Here is a 20,093-nt window from a genome sequence, read left to right as displayed (position 1 = left end):
CTGTTGAAAGTCAATCTTCGAACACTTGAAATTTCGAACATTTGGTCTCGACCATGTAATGTTCAAAATTTTAAGCATTCGAAGAACTGACATAGACCCCAATAATACACCCTCTTATCCACCCCACTATCCATATTAACCCACCCATAGCTATTCTATTCAAACTCTCAGACACCAACCCAGCATTTAATGTTTATCTACCATATAACCACCCCCTCTCCTAATTCCTCACCCCCAGTTACCATCACCCGACTAAATACCTCTACATTAGCTTAAAAGCCAAAAGCTATGAAAAAATCATAAGCAAATTTTTATGACTCATAAGCAACTTAAAAATTAATCTTATGAAGGATGGAGACATCCACCCCAACCCTGGCCCATTCACAACAGTAGACCCAAGCACACCATCTAACAACCCAAGGTGTAGTACCCAGATTGATAGACTTCTAAACTCATTTCTGGTCTGTCATCTCAACATCAGAAGCCTAAACAACAAGATCCATAACCTACATGGACTCTTAGCTGTTCACTCCCCTGATATCCTCTGCCTCACAGAAACCTGGCTAAAACCAATAACCAAAGATAACGAAATAACTTCCCCACAGTACAACATCCTTAGACTGGATTGGATCTCCAGGAAAGGTGGCAGGGTAGCTGTACTATACAAGTCTACCCTAACAATAACAACCGACACCAAACAGCCACCCCAGTTTGGCAATGCAGAAATTGTCATCACCAAAATAAAACAAAACTAAATGCAGATGCATTGTCTGCATTTATCTTTCACCCGACATGAATGATAATACGCTAGAAAATATATTACAATGGCAAGCTTCTAACTATCCCCAGGAAACCATTGTCTTGGGGGACTTTAACACTGATTGGAACACATGTTCCTCTGAAACTCCCTCCACCCATTTAAACCTCCATGGGTTTTCTCAGATCATTGCCACCCCCACCAGATTTAGCAAAAATAGAGTCAAAGATAGTATCCTTGATTGGATACTTATTAACAGCCACCCCCAAAAGTACAGGTACATTACCCGATGATCTAAGTGATCACTGCCTTACCTATATTATTAGGCACAAAGCAGACATTCCCAACCACCCCACCTACAAAACTATAAGAAACGTCAGGAACTTTAACCTTGACAACTTCCAAAATGAACTCAAAGCATGCAACTGGAATGTCTTGAAATGACTCCCATTATAAGAAGCAGTTGAATACTTCAATACCACATTTCTGGCTATCCTTAACCACCATGCTCCTACCAGTACCATCCGTGTAAAAGCCACGGTTGCACCATGGCTATCTAAAGAAACAACAACCAAAATTAAACTAAGAAAATGCCTGGGCCAGGTGGCATGTTACCAAAGCCCCTATGGACCAAGTAAGATACCGGCATCTAAGGAACCAGACCAAAAAATCTGTCATTCTAGACAAAAAAAAATCACTACATCATCCTACAACAAAAATATCAGCTAAAACTTCAAAAGTTCTGGGCTGGTATTAATCTTCTACACCCAGGCCGTTCAGGCCACTCCTACCCAATCAGCTGCCCTTGATAAATCCCCTGTAGAAATTGCAAACAGCTTCATCTCCTTCTTTACTGAAACTATCCAGTCTCTAGCAACCCATCTCACTCCATCGGACACAAACACCAGCTCTGGCACAAATAGCCCTGATCCACCCAGCAGCCAACCCACCTTTACCTTTCAAACCATACCTACTAACCCGATCCGGACCTTACTCAAAAAGCTAAAACCTACTACACTAGCTGCCGACCACCTCCCAGCTGAATATCTTCAAAAAGCAGCTGATGCCATAGTACTTCCCATTTCTATTCTGATTAACAGATCCATCTCAGAAGGATCCATCCAAGCAATATGGAAAATATCACGTTATACCTCTCCATAAAGGACGAAGTTCCACAGAATTATCTAACTTTAGACCTATAGCCATTCTTTCACCACTAGATAAAATCATGGAAAGATTCATACACAAACAAATCATGCACTTTCTTATTCAAAATGGAAAGCTCACGGACTCTCAGCATGGCTTTAGGCCATTCCACAGTACCACCACTCCTCTTCTTTCTCTAATGTCATCAATCTTCGTCATCAATCTTCATCATAACAACAACAAACTATCTTCAGCACTCTTTCTAGACCTCTCAAAAGCTTTCGATATGGTCAACCATCAGCTGATGCTCAATACCCTATAAACCACTGGTTTAGACCAACACGCAATACAATGGTTTCACTCCTACCTAAACGGTAGACAGCAGGCTGTCTTATGGCAGAGCAAGCGGTCATCCTAACTTCCTCTAACCCTAGGTGTCCCACAAGGGTCCATACTAGGTCCCCTTCTTTTCTCTACCTTTATCAATGATATGCACACCACCATCTCAGGAGCCACCTGTATCCAATATGTACATGACTCAACGTTAATATGTTTCGCCTCCTCTCCTACACAACTTCTAACCCTCACCCAGACCACTTTCAGCATGGCAGAAACATGGCTAGCTAATCGCCGCCTGCTTCTAAATCCTAACAAAACCAAGCTACTACTTTTCTCCCCTAACCGTAGCATTTCTCCTCCTTCCTTCAACATCAGATCTAGCAATGACACTATTATCTCCCCTGATGACCATACAAAGCTTCTAGGCGTAATAATAGACAACCTTAAATTTGATAAACATGTCAATCACACTATTAAGTCCATCAACAAAAAACTTGGCTCCCTGTATACAGCCAAACCTTTCCTCACCCCCCTAGCTAGGGTAGCTATTGCAGGATCACATCTCCTCTCTACCCTTATGTATGCCTCCCCTGTACTCACCAACCTATCCAAAACTGATCTCAACAAATTATCAGGATGTTACAATCATACAGCCAGATTCACTACTGACATGGCTTTTAGGACCACCATTGCTAGAACCTCAAAGCACTGGGATGGTTAGAGTATACTACTTGTCTACAGTTCAACCAGCTTATAGTACCACATAAAATACTCAACCAACTTGATAACACCCCTGCCCTCAAAAATATTCTTACCCCCTCATAGTGCCCCCAGGCTATTATGCTCAGCTGATAAACTAATGATACTGACTCAAAAATCCAACAACTCTGCAGGCGCTGCTATATCTGCCAACTCAACTGGCAAAATCTGGAATCTACTCCCTACTACCGTTACCAAGAAAACCTCACTACCCCTGTTTAATACCTCACATCTCATTGACTGTGCTCTTGTTCTAAACCTGACTAACAACTTCACTAATACAGGTATTGCTACCCAACCTGCTGTTTAGCCAAGTATCTATGCCTCATAGCATTTGAATGTCTAAGCATTGTGAATTATGAGATCTGATTGTATTCTATGTTCACATTTTCTGATACGTCTTTGCCAATCAGATGTAAGTCTGCACATTGTGTATATTGATATCTGCCTGTATTCTTTGTCTATATTTTTCTAAACATGTCTGCCTGAGTTTATCACTACGTGATGTATGTACTGTCGCTTTTTTGGTATGTGGAGCTCTTCTCCCTGGGTCTCCACTGAAAATGGATATATAGCCAGTCAGACTATCCTGGTCAACAAATGTAAAATAAAAAAATAAAATAAAATAAAATAAAATAAAATAAAAAATACCATACAGACATGTTGTTGGTATGTACTGCAGTAATCCCCAAGGGGAGAATATTCTGAAAGGCTTGCAGCATTAGGAGGATTGCTCTCATCTCCAGGACACTGACATGTAACCTAGTCTTGGTAGGGGACCACATACCTTAGACTGTCTTCCCATTGTATTGCCCCCCCACCCAAACTGGGAAGCATTCATGGTCATGGTGGCTATAGGAGGGTTGTTCAAGAACGGTCTGCCTAGAATGATGTTGTCTGCCTGTATCCACCAACTGAGGTGACACCTGCAAATGGGAGTCAACCTGATGTGAAGGGACAGTGGCTGAGAATGGATGGACCACTGTGTCACCAACATCCACTGAACCTGCATGATAAATCTGGCTAGAGTGACTAACAAAATGGCTGCAGACATGGACCCTAGGTCTGCAGGATCAATGGAGCTATGGGGTCTGTTGGGCTAACAATTTTTGTACCTGATTTCACAATGGTTACTCTGTGAGAAGGAAGAGAAGCCATCTGATCCCTTGTATTGAGCGTTCCTATGAATTCCAGGTTCTGTACTGAGTCAGATTAGATTTGCTCATGTTTATGGTGATGTCCAGGGAATGTGACGACAATTGTATTAAGTAGTCCCTGCCTTGGATTAGCTGATGCCCAGTGGGAGCAGTCAGGAGCCAACTGTCTAAATATGGAAACACCTGGTATCCCCTGAACCTCAAGAGAGCTGCTACCCCTGCCATGCATTTAGTGAATACCCGGGGTGGGGCTGGGGTCAGCCCCAAAGAGCAATGTTCTGAATTGGTAATGACTGGCTCCCAGCCGGAAGCACAGACATCCCCTGGAGTGCCTGTCTATTTTGATGTGATAGTACATGTCCTTGAGGTCTATCAAGCACATCTAATCATCCTTCTGGAACAGTGGCAGAATGGACTGAACTCGTTCAATTTGCTTAGATCCAGGATAGGTCTTAGGTCCCCTGTTCACAGTGCTGGTGGGGCTTATCAAAAAGGGGTTCACTAAAGCCCTGTTTTTTGCAGACCCACTCTGCCTCTATGGCAGCGTCTACTATCAAACCCTCCCCTTCTGCCTGTAGAGGAGGGTTCCCTGCGTGGGTCCTGGAAAGGCTCTTGGGACTTGTGAAACCATTTTTTCTTATCCCCACATTGCTTCCTCAAGAAGGACATCTGGATGGTAGAAAACTTGATTCCTCGAACTGACAGCCCAAAAAGGGAGACGCCATTGTAAGGGGCATTCACAAACTATGCCTTAAAGGGCTGTGCAAAATCACATAGCCTCATCCAGGCATGTCTCCTTATGGAAGGTCCTGAACCAGCTGCTTGTGAGGTGCCCTCCATGGTATGGGATATTAAAGCTCATCGATGAGTTGGTGAAGGATGAAAGATTGGTCAGCTTGGGAGATACTTTCCTAAATTCCTCCGTAGGCATGGATTCTGTCAGAGAGGCTTGACAGTTCCTTGATCAGGTCTCTCTGCAGCCGAGTAAAATGATTCAGATGGTTCAACAATTTCAGCACAAAGGTAGCCGAGGCACAGATGCACTTCCCAATCCTGTCCAGTGCTCTAGACTCCTTGTGAGCCAGATGGACATTGGCAGTCTCTTCTGCCAACACTTTATTGGTGGCTGCTGCCACCATGATGGCATCAACTACAGGACCCTTACTCCAGTGTTTTATGTCTGCAGGGGGTACCAGAAACTGATTGGGTTGTTTGGGTACAGTCTCAATGGTGTCCAGTTCCTTCCATGCTCGGCGAGACACTAAATCTACCAGGGTAACCGCTGGGGAGGGGGGGGGGGTCAAGCAAGAAGTAGATGGGCCCATTCCGAATGCTTCCAAGAGAACTGACTCCTCAGAGGAAGGAGGCTGGGCAGACCACACACCTTTCTGCTTTAGGATCTCTAATATGTCCCCAAAGGAGACATCTTCAGGTGGGGATTGGGGGACTCCTTCCCCGGTTATAGAGACTCCAATGGGGAGTCAACGTGCCTCCTTTTTCACGTCTTCTTCTGGGGGACTTCCTCAGCTGGGTACTCTGGAGAAGTGTCGGAAGAAGAGGATCCCTCCTGAACATGAAATTCTTGGAGGCAGCTTGGGTCAGGAAGAATCATGCCAGGACAAGAAGAAGCAAGGCCTGGATCAGACGAGGGTACAGGGGCAGATTGGGGAACATGTGCTGTTGGATCTCCAACTCAGGAGAAAACCCTCTCAACTATCTGAAAGGCCAAAGGACTAGGAGAAGCCCTTTCCATCTCCTTCGAAGCAGTGATGACTGAGGAAAAATGGGCAGGACTCACTCTGAAGCCACAGCCTCCAGAAGGGATCAGACCAGAGCTGTTGATTGCCGAGGCACCTAAGAGAAGAGATGGCTCCAAGAACAAGCCGAGCCCAGTCCCCTGGACCCAGCACTGACACCTCTGGCCGGAACAGGGCTAGTCAAGCATCCGCAGTGCTGAGGGGAGAAGCTTCCTCTATGCCGAGCCAGACGTGCACTGTAGTCCCGAATCCTATGACTACAAAATTGAAGGTCAGACAGGAGAAGGAGTTCTGAAGGGATGGCCAGGGTAGCTCACAGACTCGACAGGGGATGGAGCCAAGACTACCCCATCTGGATCTGGGCCGTGAGAAGTCCCCTCATCCTTCTGTTCATATCCGCCTCGGACCAGCTTCTGGAGGAGCTGGATGAAGCAGGCGAGGGGGCCAGGAATGCTTGGACTTCGAGGAAAGTGCAGATCATCTCATTGAAGTCCTCAGAACCGGAGGTATGGAATCCGATGTAGTAGCCGATGAAGGCATAGGAGATATTATAATAATAATAATAATATCTCCCAGATCCGTAGAAGCTGTAGGATCCAACTGGGGTGGCAATTTTTGTGGATCTGAAGATCTCAGACTTCTTAGCTTCAAGAGTGTTCCTCGGGGAAACTGGGAGGGACCTCTTTTTTGACTCTTTAGCAGCATTAGAAGAGGAAGAAGAAGAAGCCACAGAAGGGGTCTGAGCCTCTGGAGCTGAGGAGGGAAAAAGGCCCCCAAGAATAAGTTTATTTCTATGGTCTGCTAAAGCCCGTGGATTGAAAAAGGCACAAATGTTACACTCAGCTTTCAAATGGTCAGCCCCCAGGCAGTACAAACACTCCGTGTGGGCATCCTGGTTGGGGATTTTATGCCCACAAGAAGTGCAGCATTTAAAGCCGGGTGAAGGTTTGTCCACCATGACCCAAGCAAAAAAAAAAGAAAAAAACACCAAAAATCAGCTGTCACCATGAAGAAGATAATGGTCCTAGAAATACAGGTTAAGTTCTAACTCTAAAAATTTCAACTTTAAATTTTAACTTCACACTAACTTTAACCTATAATCTAACTTGTAACGTAATTGCAAAAATAACAGATATAAAATTAACAAAATTTTTTTTTTTTTTTTGCAGGAAGAAAGGAGAGACACACGCACTCACAGGAAAAACGGAGGGAGGACTTACAAATTCCACCCAAGGATAAAAAACATACAAAAACTAAGATAACTCTCTACCCCAAGCTAGAGAGCATGAGATCCGTGTCCGGAGTGATGAAGCTGCAAATGAGATCTAGGGTACATGGGTGGATCCGGGGCATCATGAGTAGGAATGAGAAGCTTGAGAATCGGATCCAAGTCTGTAGAACGTGGCTGAGCTGGATCCAAGACCCCATTGTGAGGAGGAATGAAGAAGACATCATCAGATACATAATTATATGATGTGGTTTCAAGCCTGAAAAAGCAAGGCATGAAAGTGACAAAATATATTTTTACTTAAAATTCAAAATGGAGACGCAATATTAGCTTTGAAGGTAGCAGCATAACCTGAGGATATTTTATTGATAATTATGAAAGCAACATTCTGTGAAAATTTTAAGAAAATTGTTGAACTATTTTGGAAGTAAATACATTTACATACAAACACCAAAAATAGCTAAAAAGTACAGTTGTACACACTTACCATAAATGTAGATGTTCGGGTGTATTCATTGTTGCAGTCATCACATTTGGGGTATCCTGCCAGGGGTAGCCCTCAAGTCGGCCCGAATACCAGAGGCTTAGTATTTCTGTGTCAGTTGCTGTCACTCCAGGACCGATGTCAGGTTGTCAGTGGTATAGAATCAGGCAGCCAACGCCATTACATCAGTCTTTCTTGCCGAGGAGCCCAAAGAAGAAGCAGTTTGCATGAGTGCTGGTCGGCTGCTACCTGAGTTTTCATTTCAGAATTGAAGTTGAAGTCTTCTAAAGCTAAGTACCCGCTGGGGATCCTTTTTTCTTGCTCTAACCGATGTCAGAAAAAGTTAACAATTGTCTCACCTGTGGAAAGCAAATAGGCCCAGACCACGACGTCCCTCGCTGTTGCTTTTGTGCTTTGTTCAACGCCAGAACTATACATCGTCGGGCCCTTATTGTAGCTAGATATTTTCGCTCTCAATTCTCGAATATGGCTTCAGTAATCCATCCAACTACCAATCTTCTGAAAAAACCTGGCAGGAAAACCCAAATGTGATGACTGAAACAGTGAAACACGAAGAACATCAGTCAGTTTTCTGGGGAAAAACCTCCTAAAAATGTTCAGCAGTTAGAACTTAAAATGTAACACAAGCCATCTTTATCAAAAGGAGAGGAGTGATGATTTATATTATTCTATAGAGTTTTATGAAGTTGTATTCTTGATGCTACAGATTTTACTTACCTGTTAATAAAACTCTAAACTTGTCTGCAGATACTGACATTACAGTAGGCTCCAACTTGCCTGCGTCCACATTACGAATGTTAAACTTGATGTGAATTAAGGGCTCGTTCACTTCTTTGAGTTCACTGGAGCTCAATGTGTAATCCACTCTCCAAGACACAGAGTCCAGTTTGTTTACTGAAAGAAAAAAAACACCACAGTAAAGGATGACTCACTTACAACTTGCAATAAAGTACAGTTGTGTACACTTGCCATAAATGTAGATGTTCGAGTGTATTCACTGTTGCAGTCATTACATTTGGGTAATCTGCTGGCAGGTTGCCCTCAGTCAGCCTGATTAACAAAGTCTTGGGTCCTGCGTCAGTTGCTGTCCCTTCTTCCATGACGTCAGGGGTATAAAACATACAGCCGACGCCATTACATCAGTTTTTCTTGCCCCAGATGCCAGGTGCCCCCCTATATATATATATATATATATATATATATATATATATATATATATATATATATATATATATATATATATAAATCCAAACATGACAAAACTAGAACCAAACAGGAGTGTACTGCTGAAAAAAAAAAGAGAGGCCAGGGCAGGTTTGTTCCACTACCACTTCTCAACACAAAAGTTTGTTTGTTTGTTGCAACGCCTACAGGTATTTGCTTACGACTGTACTCCACATGTAAGTGTAGTTTTTTATTTTTGTTTTTATTTTTAAGTTACTGTTCGATGTGAATAAATACTTGACGGTTTTAATGAATGCAGTTGTCGTCTATGGTAACGAAGGTGAACTACACTTGCCGATGTTCAAGTAGAGCTGATTATATACGCTGTGCTTGGGAAGACAATACATTTGAAACATTTTGGCTGCTCAACCAAGTGTCTTACTGAGCATTTTTGCATGTGAAGTACAATTGTAAGCAAACACCTGTAGGTGTTGCAACAAACAAACAAACTTTTGTGTTGAGAAGTGGTAGTGGAACAAACCTGCCCTGGCCGTGGTCTCAGTGCTGCTTGTTGTTGCACACACATATATATATATATATATATATAAATATATATATATATATATATATATATATATATATATATATATATGTATATAAAATTTAAAACACAAAAAATATACCTCCAAACAAAAGCAAACACAACAAAAAGGCTTTTAAAGAGTAGTAAAAGAAAGTAGAGGCATAGTAAGAGAAAAAAACAGGGGGCTGGAGGGAGGGTAACCAGGGCTGCAACAGTGAATACACTCGAACATCTACATTTATGGTAAGTGTACACAACTGTACTATGTTCTTCGTGGTTCACTGTTGCAGTCATTACATTTGGGTAGATTCCCAAAGCTATGGTTGGAAGGATGGATTTATACAGCATTAGGACCGGCTATAAGGCCCTGCAAAACAGCAGTGGCAAAGCCAGCTCTGGATTTAGAGAAGATTGGTAAATGATAATGTTTATAAATCAAAACAGTCATAAAAGTGTGGGTACCTAATGGCAGTTCAACTGGTTTCAGTTATCAATTCTGACCACGTCACAAGAATAAAAGTCCTCTTCAGGAACACAAGTCATAAACTCTTTCAAGTATCCAAGTAAAACGAGACACCGAAGTAAAAAGATGATAATTTATTGTAGTTAGCGCTTTCGCCACGTAGGCTTCATCAGACTTTATACAAAATGAGAAATCAGCTCATTTAAAAACTAATGAAACGAAAACCATTGGTCATACATTATCCAATGAAACAGCAAGGTCATTAACTCAGATCTAACACATGAAAAGCCTTTGCTGAAAGATGCTGCAAACAGTTGCCTCAAAGCAAGGCTAAAAAAGCAATAAATATATTGCCTAAAATACAATGTCATATAAACTACTGACATATATACTAACATTCGATATCTAAACTAAAATCTGCACCAAATAAATACATCTAATAAAAACATTATATATAGTGACTAAAACAAACAACTAGCATATAAACTCCTTTGGATGACAGCAACTCTAATGCAGCTGAGTTGCAAATATAAGAAAGAAGCAGTCTAAGCAACAAGCGCTTCAAATACTGCAGCGTGCAGAAACACATAAAGTACACATAATGCATTTAACTTATTTAAAGTCTTGGATTATCTAGAATAAAACAAACATCACACTCTAGTTCATGATGTATCCAGGAAAGCAAAAAAGACAACATTATGTAAACACAATAAAAACTCTAACTGAATGCAGATGAAAACAGAACCATGTGACAATAAAAGTCACTAACCTGAAAACATCACAGCTTGAGAATCCATTCAAAAGAACCAACATATATATATTTATATATATTGGTTACTAACTAAGCACCTTAATGTTACAGCAGCTCATAAATCCATTATAGAGAGCAGCTTATGTTAGCTCTCACACTAGCTTGCTAGGCATTCATCATAGGGTGGTTTACATAATGTTAAAGTAACATAACACACACAATGCTTTGACATATATAAGGGTGAAAGCAATGTGTTACAAGCTATAACATACTCTTAAGGTGTACATCAGCAGTAGAGCAGGTCAAAAGTAAACCAAAAGTACACCATTTAACAAAACTCACTATAGCAGCACACTCAATCGTGGCAGATATCTATCAGCTCTATCTACCTAGGTCTCATAGTGTAAACCAAACGCTCCAAGCAAGGAGGGGGGTATATAAGAAACATATCAGATAGTAACCAAATGACTATCAAGGATAGCCCAAGAGTATAGAACTATGTGAAAAATCCACATCTATCAGTCTCTATCTAAGTCCCTTCTTAGCGACTCAACAGAAAAGTAAACACAAAAAAGGGGAAGACAATGTCCAGGCTTATGAATGTCCAGTGTCTAAACAACCGGAAGGCATACTAAACTGCAGATCCATAAGAGATCATAATTTCGGTCTACACACCCTTCTTTTCCTTAACATCGGTTTAATTTGAACTTTATCATTGAGTCCTGGTGCCTTGTCAGCTCTACATCTGATAATCCACCTTAGCTCCTTTTCTAAAGTCAAATTTACCATATCACCACCTCTAATGTTCTCAAACACGGTCTGGAGAGCACAGAAAGTGAACTTATGCGTCACATCAAACAACTGTACATGTTTTGCTAAGGCATTATGAGCCGAACTAACACGAATTTGATAAATATGCTCCCTTATGCGTTCCCTCAAAGTTCTATTGGTCTTCCCAATATAAAACGAGGGGCACTTGGTGCATCTAGCCAAATATATCAAATTACTACTACCACAATCAGTCCCAGTACTTAGTTTAAACGTGTAGCCTGTGATGGGATGTACAAAACTCATCCTAGTATCTATATAAACACATTGTTTACACCTACCGCATATTTTAGTATTATACTCATGTTGTATATGACTATTCTGATGGGAAATATTCCTAGGGCCACAAAGAATCCTTCTCAGGTTAGGTTTATTTTTAAAAGTAAACTTAGGTTGGGTGCCTACTAAGGGGCCTGCCTTGTCATCCAAGAACAAAACATCCCAATGCCTCTCCATTATCTCCCTAAGAAACACAGCATCTTTAGTGAAGAACATGCAGGCTCGTATCTCATTATTGGTCACTTCCGATGTATCATGGCTAGTTATACATGGTTCCAAAAAGTAAGGTCTGGCTCTATCAGATCTGATGTTATCTACCTCTGTCAAAACTTCTTCAAATTTACAAGGAGCATAACCTCTCAAGTGAAGCTACGCAAATAGCTAACTTCATTAACATAGCCTTCTTCTGAGGCATTAAGCCTAGAAGCTCTCATAAGCTGACCTTTCATCACATTGTCAAATACATATTTAGGGTGCATACTCCTCTATGTAAAAAGTATTCTTATGGCATGACTTACGATGTATAGAAGTATTCAAGAGGCCAGTATCCAATCTATGTATATTAACATCTAAAAAAGAAATTTGCTCACGAGAATAATTCAAAGTGAACTTCAAAAATTCGTGGATGTGTTAATATAATCATAAAAGCCAGAAGGCTCCTCTCGTCACCAAGCCAGACAATAAAAGGTCATCCACAAATCTTTTATAAAGGCCTATGTTTGTCATGAAGCGCTGGTTCTGCAATATAAATTCCTCTTCCCATTTTGCCATAACAAGATTGGCGTAGCTATTGGCACAAGAAGTGCCCATAGCTACGCCATCCTTCTGCAAAAAAAAGATCTTCACCAAAAAGAAAAAAATTGGAATAAAGAATAGTTTCAAGGAATAGTGCTAGCAGATCTATTTTCACCATACTGTATTGTGACTTACGGCTTAAATAATCAGAGACACTGGAAACACCTAGATCATTAGGGATAACTGTAAATAAACTGACAACATCCAGTGTGACCAAGTAATATTCTCTATTGTCATCAAGTTGTTTAGTATAATCATATAAGTCTAACAAAAACTGTTTACTGTCTCTAAGAATAACTGTGTTAAGATCAACCACAGGGCGTAGGAAATATTCCACATAAATAGAAAGGGGCTCAGTAGCCCAGCCTTGTCCAGCAACAATGGGTTGCATAGGAGGGTTGTGTAAAGATTTATGGACTTTAGGGAGACCTTGTATAATAGGTATACGGGGATTCTTGACCTTCAAATAGCCATAAGTCTCATCATCAAGTAAGCCGTTCAAAACTAAATCATCTAACATATCATATATTTGAAAAACTTTTTCAGTAATCTCTCCCATTGTAGCTTTATTATAAAATTTCACATCTCCCAACATCTCACACATCCATCTAACATAATCTGGTTGGTTCATAACCACACAAGAGCCCCCTTTGTCAGCTGGTCTAAAGACTACAGATCCATCAAACTTTAACTCATCCAACGCTTTCCTCTGTTTATAACTTAAATTATTCCTGTAGTTCTTCTTGTGGTTAGAATCATAATATGTATAGATATCATTTTCGACCAGTTTAGCGTAAGTATCTACTAAAGGGCTTAGTTGAGGCATATATACACTGGTAGATTTAAAACGTGGATTGTACGTCACATCTTGAGTTGTGCCAAAATCTAATTTCAATTGTAGATTCCTAATAAACAGTCTCAAATCTATGATGGAGTCTACTAAATTACCACTACAGCTGGGTATGAAACTCAAGCCTTTCTCTAATACATTTTGTTCGTCACTAGTAAGGACTTTATCAGATATATTGATAACTAACGATTCGTGGTTCTCTCCCACATTTTCTTGAGGGTCGGGCCATGTTGCTCCCCCCCTGACCCTTTCCTCTTCTGTCTGCCTCTGCTTGCTGACCGTTGTCTGCTTACATAGGAATGTTGGGCTATGGGAAAAGGAACACTGGCCTTACCTAGGTTCTCATAAGATGTACCGGGTAGTACCTGACCAGTAATCTTCCTACGTACTACTTCACTATTCACCTTGTCAGTTGCCAAATTATCCAGCTTAGAGTTCTCACCAATGTTAACTGCATTAGTAGCTATAGGAGTATTAGATGTAACAAGACCAACACCATTGTCATTGGAAACATGACTATCTATGACATCATTCAATAAAACATTATCAGTACAGGTATCAACCAACACGTTCTCAGTTGTAGCAGGCAAAACATTAGTTTCATGTCTCCCAGGCAAAGCTGTCCTGTTGTCAGGTAGCTGCCTAGGCCAAGTAAAGACATGGCAGTTATTAAAGTCCCTTAAATCTCTGAGGATTTTATTTTTCTTTTGTTCAAGTAATCGCTTTTCAAACAACATGACATTGTCCAAAACCCTTTCGAGTTTAGGATCAATTAAGTCACTAGAAAAACTATGTTTAATCTTGTCATACAGTGTATTAGCTCCATCTCTAAGAGTTTCCTCTTCAGGGGTAAAAAAGTTAATCAACAGTCTCATATAATTGAAGCTGAGTTCTAGATTTAGCTTCTGCCATTGACACAACAGTTCTGGAAACTTGTTACCTGTAGTAGGCATTTTCAAGATCCTGAGGCCTCTCGGTACAATTTTCTTAGCTAGGCAGGCCTCAAAATGGTGTCTCTGTAACTGAAGTCTCTTTAATTTTAATAAATCGGTCTCAAGTTTAGCAAGGTCTTCAGTCAAGCTCATATTATTAACATTATTATCTAGATTGGCATCAGGATTCAAAGCCGGTGCATAGTCCAACAAAAGATTCTCTCTACCAGTCAAACAAACTCTAAACCTTTCGGTCCTCTGAGCTGCAGCGCCCAAAACATTAGGTACATATGGAAGTTCAATATTTTGTAAAGTACTTTCGGCCATCCTCTTCTGCTGGTGTGTAAAATTGAGATGATAAATAACAAAGCAAAAAAAGGCCACACACAGCAAACAGAGCACGGTGCCCACACAGGAAAAAAGTTCATAAACCAAAACAGTCATAAAAGTGTGGGTACCTAATGGCAGTTCAACTGGTTTCAGTTATCAATTCTGACCACGTCACAAGAATAAAAGTCCTCTTCAGGAACACAAGTCATAAACTCTTTCAAGTATCCAAGTAAAACGAGACACCGAAGTAAAAAGATGATAATTTATTGTAGTTAGCGCCACGTAGGCTTCATCAGACTTTATACAAAATGAGAAATCAGCTCATTTAAAAACTAATGAAACGAAAACCATTGGTCATACATTATCCAATGAAACAGCAAGGTCATTAACTCAGATCTAACACATGAAAAGCCTTTGCTGAAAGATGCTGCAAACAGTTGCCTCAAAGCAAGGCTAAAAAGCAATAAATATATTGCCTAAAATACAATGTCATATAAACTACTGACATATATACTAACATTCGATATCTAAACTAAAATCTGCACCAAATAAATACATCTAATAAAAACATTATATATAGTGACTAAAACAAACAACTAGCATATAAACTCCTTTGGATGACAGCAACTCTAATGCAGCTGAGTTGCAAATATAAGAAAGAAGCAGTCTAAGCAACAAGCGCTTCAAATACTGCAGCGTGCAGAAACACATAAAGTACACATAATGCATTTAACTTATTTAAAGTCTTGGATTATCTAGAATAAAACAAACATCACACTCTAGTTCATGATGTATCCAGGAAAGCAAAAAAGACAACATTATGTAAACACAATAAAAACTCTAACTGAATGCAGATGAAAACAGAACCATGTGACAATAAAAGTCACTAACCTGAAAACATCACAGCTTGAGAATCCATTCAAAAGAACCAACATATATATATTTATATATATTGGTTACTAACTAAACACCTTAATGTTACAGCAGCTCATAAATCCATTATAGAGAGCAGCTTATGTTAGCTCTCACACTAGCTTGCTAGGCATTCATCATAGGGTGGTTTACATAATGTTAAAGTAACATAACACACACAATGCTTTGACATATATAAGGGTGAAAGCAATGTGTTACAAGCTATAACATACTCTTAAGGTGTACATCAGCAGTAGAGCAGGTCAAAAGTAAACCAAAAGTACACCATTTAACAAAACTCACTATAGCAGCACACTCAATCGTGGCAGATATCTATCAGCTCTATCTACCTAGGTCTCATAGTGTAAACCAAACGCTCCAAGCAAGGAGCGAGGGTATATAAGGAACATATCAGATAGTAACCAGATGCCTATCAAGGATAGCCCAAGAGTATAGAACTATGTGAAAATCCACATCTATCAGTCTCTATCTAAGTCCCTTCTTAGCGACTAACAGAAAAGTAAACACAAAAAGGGGAGACAATGTCCAGGCTTATGAATGTCCAGTGTCTAAACAACCGGAAGGCATACTAAACTGCAGATCCATAAGAGATCATAATTTCGGTCTACACACCCTTCTTTTCCTTAACATCGGTTTAATTTGAACTTTATCATTGAGTCCTGGTGCCTTGTCAGCTCTACATCTGATAATCCACCTTAGCTCCTTTTCTAAAGTCAAATTTACCATATCACCACCTCTAATGTTCTCAAACACGGTCTGGAGAGCACAGAAAGTGAACTTATCGTCACATCAAACAACTGTACATGTTTTGCTAAGGCATTATGAGCGAACTAACACGAATTTGATAAATATGCTCCCTTATGCGTTCCTCAAAGTTCTATTGGTCTTCCCAATATAAAACGAGGGCACTTGGTGCATCTAGCCAAATATATCAAATTACTACTACCACAATCGGTCCCAGTACTTAGTTTAAACGTGTAGCCTGTGATGGGATGTACAAAACTCATCCTAGTATCTATATAAACACATTGTTTACACCTACCACATATTTTAGTATTATACTCATGTTGTATATGACTATTCTGATGGGAAATATTCCTAGGGCCACAAAGAATCCTTCTCAGGTTAGGTTTATTTTTAAAAGTAAACTTAGGTTGGGTGCCTACTAAGGGGCCTGCCTTGTCATCCAATAACAAAACATCCCAATGCCTCTCCATTATCTCCTAAGAAACACAGCATCTTTAGTGAAGAACATGCAGGCTCGTATCTCATTATTGGTCACTTCCGATGTATCATGGCTAGTTATACATGGTTCCAAAAGTAAGGTCTGGCTCTATCAGATCTGATGTTATCTACCTCTGTCAAAACTTCTTCAAATTTACAAGGAGCATAACCTCTCAAGTGAAGCTACGCAAATAGCTAACTTCATTAACATAGCCTTCTTCTGAGGCATTAAGCCTAGAAGCTCTCATAAGCTGACCTTTCATCACATTGTCAAATACATATTTAGGGTGCATACTCCTCTATGTAAAAAGTATTCTTATGGCATGACTTACGATGTATAGAAGTATTCAAGAGACCAGTATCCAATCTATGTATATTAACATCTAAAAAGAAATTTGCTCACGAGAATAATTCAAAGTGAACTTCAAAAATTTGGTGGATGTGTTAATATAATCATAAAAGCCAGAAGGCTCCTCTCGTCACCAAGCCAGACAATAAAAGGTCATCCACAAATCTTTTATAAAGGCCTATGTTTGTCATGAAGCTGGTTCTGCAATATAAATTCCTCTTCCCATTTTGCCATAACAAGATTGGCGTAGCTATTGGCACAAGAAGTGCCCATAGCTACGCCATCCTTCTGCAAAAAGATCTTCACCAAAAGAAAAAAATTGGAATAAAGAATAGTTTCAAGGAATAGTGCTAGCAGATCTATTTTCACCATACTGTATTGTGACTTACGGCTTAAATAATCAGAGACACTGGAAACACCTAGATCATTAGGGATAACTGTAAATAAACTGACAACATCCAGTGTGACCAAGTAATATTCTCTATTGTCATCAAGTTGTTTAGTATAATCATATAAGTCTAACAAAAACTGTTTACTGTCTCTAAGAATAACTGTGTTAAGATCAACCACAGGGCGTAGGAAATATTCCACATAAATAGAAAGGGGCTCAGTAGCCCAGCCTTGTCCAGCAACAATGGGGCGCATAGGAGGGTTGTGTAAAGATTTATGGACTTTAGGGAGACCTTGTATAATAACCCTTTTTTGTGTTTACTTTTCTGTTAGTCGCTAAGAAGGGACTTAGATAGAGACTGATAGATGTGGATTTTTCACATAGTTCTATACTCTTGGGCTATCCTTGATAGTCATTTGGTTACTATCTGATATGTTTCTTATATACCCCCCTCCTTGCTTGGAGCGTTTGGTTTACACTATGAGACCTAGGTAGATAGAGCTGATAGATATCTGCCACGATTGAGTGTGCTGCTATAGTGAGTTTTTGTTAAATGGTGTACTTTTGGTTTACTTTTTGACCTGCTCTACTGCTGATGTACACCTTAAGAGTATGTTATAGCTTGTAACACATTGCTTTCACCCTTATATATGTCAAAGCATTGTGTGTGTTATGTTACTTTAACATTATGTAAACCACCCTATGATGAATGCCTAGCAAGCTAGTGTGAGAGCTAACATAAGCTGCTCTCTATAATGGATTTATGAGCTGCTGTAACATTAAGGTGCTTAGTTAGTAACCAATATATATAAATATATATATGTTGGTTCTTTTGAATGGATTCTCAAGCTGTGATGTTTTCAGGTTAGTGACTTTTATTGTCACATGGTTCTGTTTTCATCTGCATTCAGTTAGAGTTTTTATTGTGTTTACATAATGTTGTCTTTTGCTTTCCTGGATACATCATGAACTAGAGTGTGATGTTTGTTTTATTCTAGATAATCCAAGACTTTAAATAAGTTAAATGCATTATGTGTACTTTATGTGTTTCTGCACGCTGCAGTATTTGAAGCGCTTGTTGCTTAGACTGCTTCTTTCTTATATTTGCAACTCAGCTGCATTAGAGTTGCTGTCATCCAAAGGAGTTTATATGCTAGTTGTTTGTTTTAGTCACTATATATAATGTTTTATTAGATGTATTTATTTGGTGCAGATTTTAGTTTAGATATCGAATGTTAGTATATATGTCAGTAGTTTATATGACATTGTATTTTAGGCAATATATTTATTGCTTTTTAGCCTTGCTTTGAGGCAACTGTTTGCAGCATCTTTCAGCAAAGGCTTTTCATGTGTTAGATCTGAGTTAATGACCTTGCTGTTTCATTGGATAATGTATGACCAATGGTTTTCGTTTCATTAGTTTTTAAATGAGCTGATTTCTCATTTTGTATAAAGTCTGATGAAGCCTACGTGGCGAAAGCGCTAACTACAATAAATTATCATCTTTTTACTTCGGTGTCTCGTTTTACTTGGATACTTGAAAGAGTTTATGACTTGTGTTCCTGAAGAGGACTTTTATTCTTGTGACGTGGTCAGAATTGATAACTGAAACCAGTTGAACTGCCATTAGGTACCCACACTTTTATGACTGTTTTGGTTTATGAACTTTTTTCCTGTGTGGGCACCGTGCTCTGTTTGCTGTGTGTGGCCTTTTTTGCTTTGTTAAATGATAATGTTTGGTGAAAGTATGAACTGAACTCCAGGTAGCAGCTTCTAGAATATCCCTTGTAGGAACATCTCTGAGAAAGGCTGTAGAAGTAGATGCAGCCCTGGTGGAATGGGATCTGATCCCCTGGGGGATAGTTTTTCCATGGTGCTTATAGCAGAAATTAATACAATGGCTTATCCATTTGGAAATGGTTTGTTTTGAAATACCCTTTCCCTCTGCCCCTGCAGCAAATGCTACCAGCAGTTGTTTAGATTTTCTTCGAGATTTAGTCCTGTCCAAGTAAAATTAAGTTGTCTGTGTACATCCAATGAATGCAGAATCCGCTCCCCCTTGTTCTGTGGACTGGGAAAGAAAGTTGGTAAATGAATGGTCTGATTAAGAGCCACACCGGATACCACCTTGGGGATGAAGGATGGGTTGGTCCTGAGCGACACCCTGTCCGCATGAAAAATGATGAAAGGCTCCACTGCCATAAGGGCCTGTAATGCAGAAATCCTTCTAGCTGAAGTGATTGCTAAATGGAAGGCTGTTTTCCAGGAGGCAAATTTTAAGTCTGCAGTAGCAGCTGGCTTGAAAAGAGGGAGAGTGAGTTTCTCCAATACAAAGTTAAGGTCCCAGGTAGGGGTTGGGGCTCTCCTGGGTGTTCTCAAGATTTTGGCCCCTCTGAGATAGTGCTTTAGCAGAGGATGAGAGAAGAGGGGAGGTTCTGTGTTATAATGAGCTGAAATGGCTGAGGCATGGATTTTTATGGAAGAGAAAGACAGACCCTTGTGAAGCATCTCAGTTAAGTAGTGCAAAATCTGAGGTAAGTTGGGCACTGCTGTGCTTATCCCTTGAGACTGAG

General features: G+C 40.0%; 1 protein-coding gene across 1 annotated transcript in view; it reads right to left on the bottom strand.

Moving 5' to 3' along the window:
• Window positions 1-20,093, bottom strand: part of COMMD4 (COMM domain containing 4) — a 335,308-nt gene that overhangs the window by 82,848 nt on the left and 232,367 nt on the right. Inside the window, exon 7 of the mRNA XM_044077180.1 lies at window positions 8,366-8,542. Within this exon, the coding sequence (XP_043933115.1) occupies window positions 8,366-8,542 (177 nt within the window). The remainder of the gene's footprint in view (window positions 1-8,365; window positions 8,543-20,093) is intronic.

The sequence above is a fragment of the Protopterus annectens genome, chromosome 7.part0 (genome assembly GCF_019279795.1).
Source record: "Protopterus annectens isolate FY-2018-M chromosome 7.part0, PAN1.0, whole genome shotgun sequence".
Taxonomy (NCBI): domain Eukaryota; kingdom Metazoa; phylum Chordata; order Ceratodontiformes; family Protopteridae; genus Protopterus; species Protopterus annectens.
This window is presented reverse-complemented; position numbering and strand designations above follow the sequence as displayed.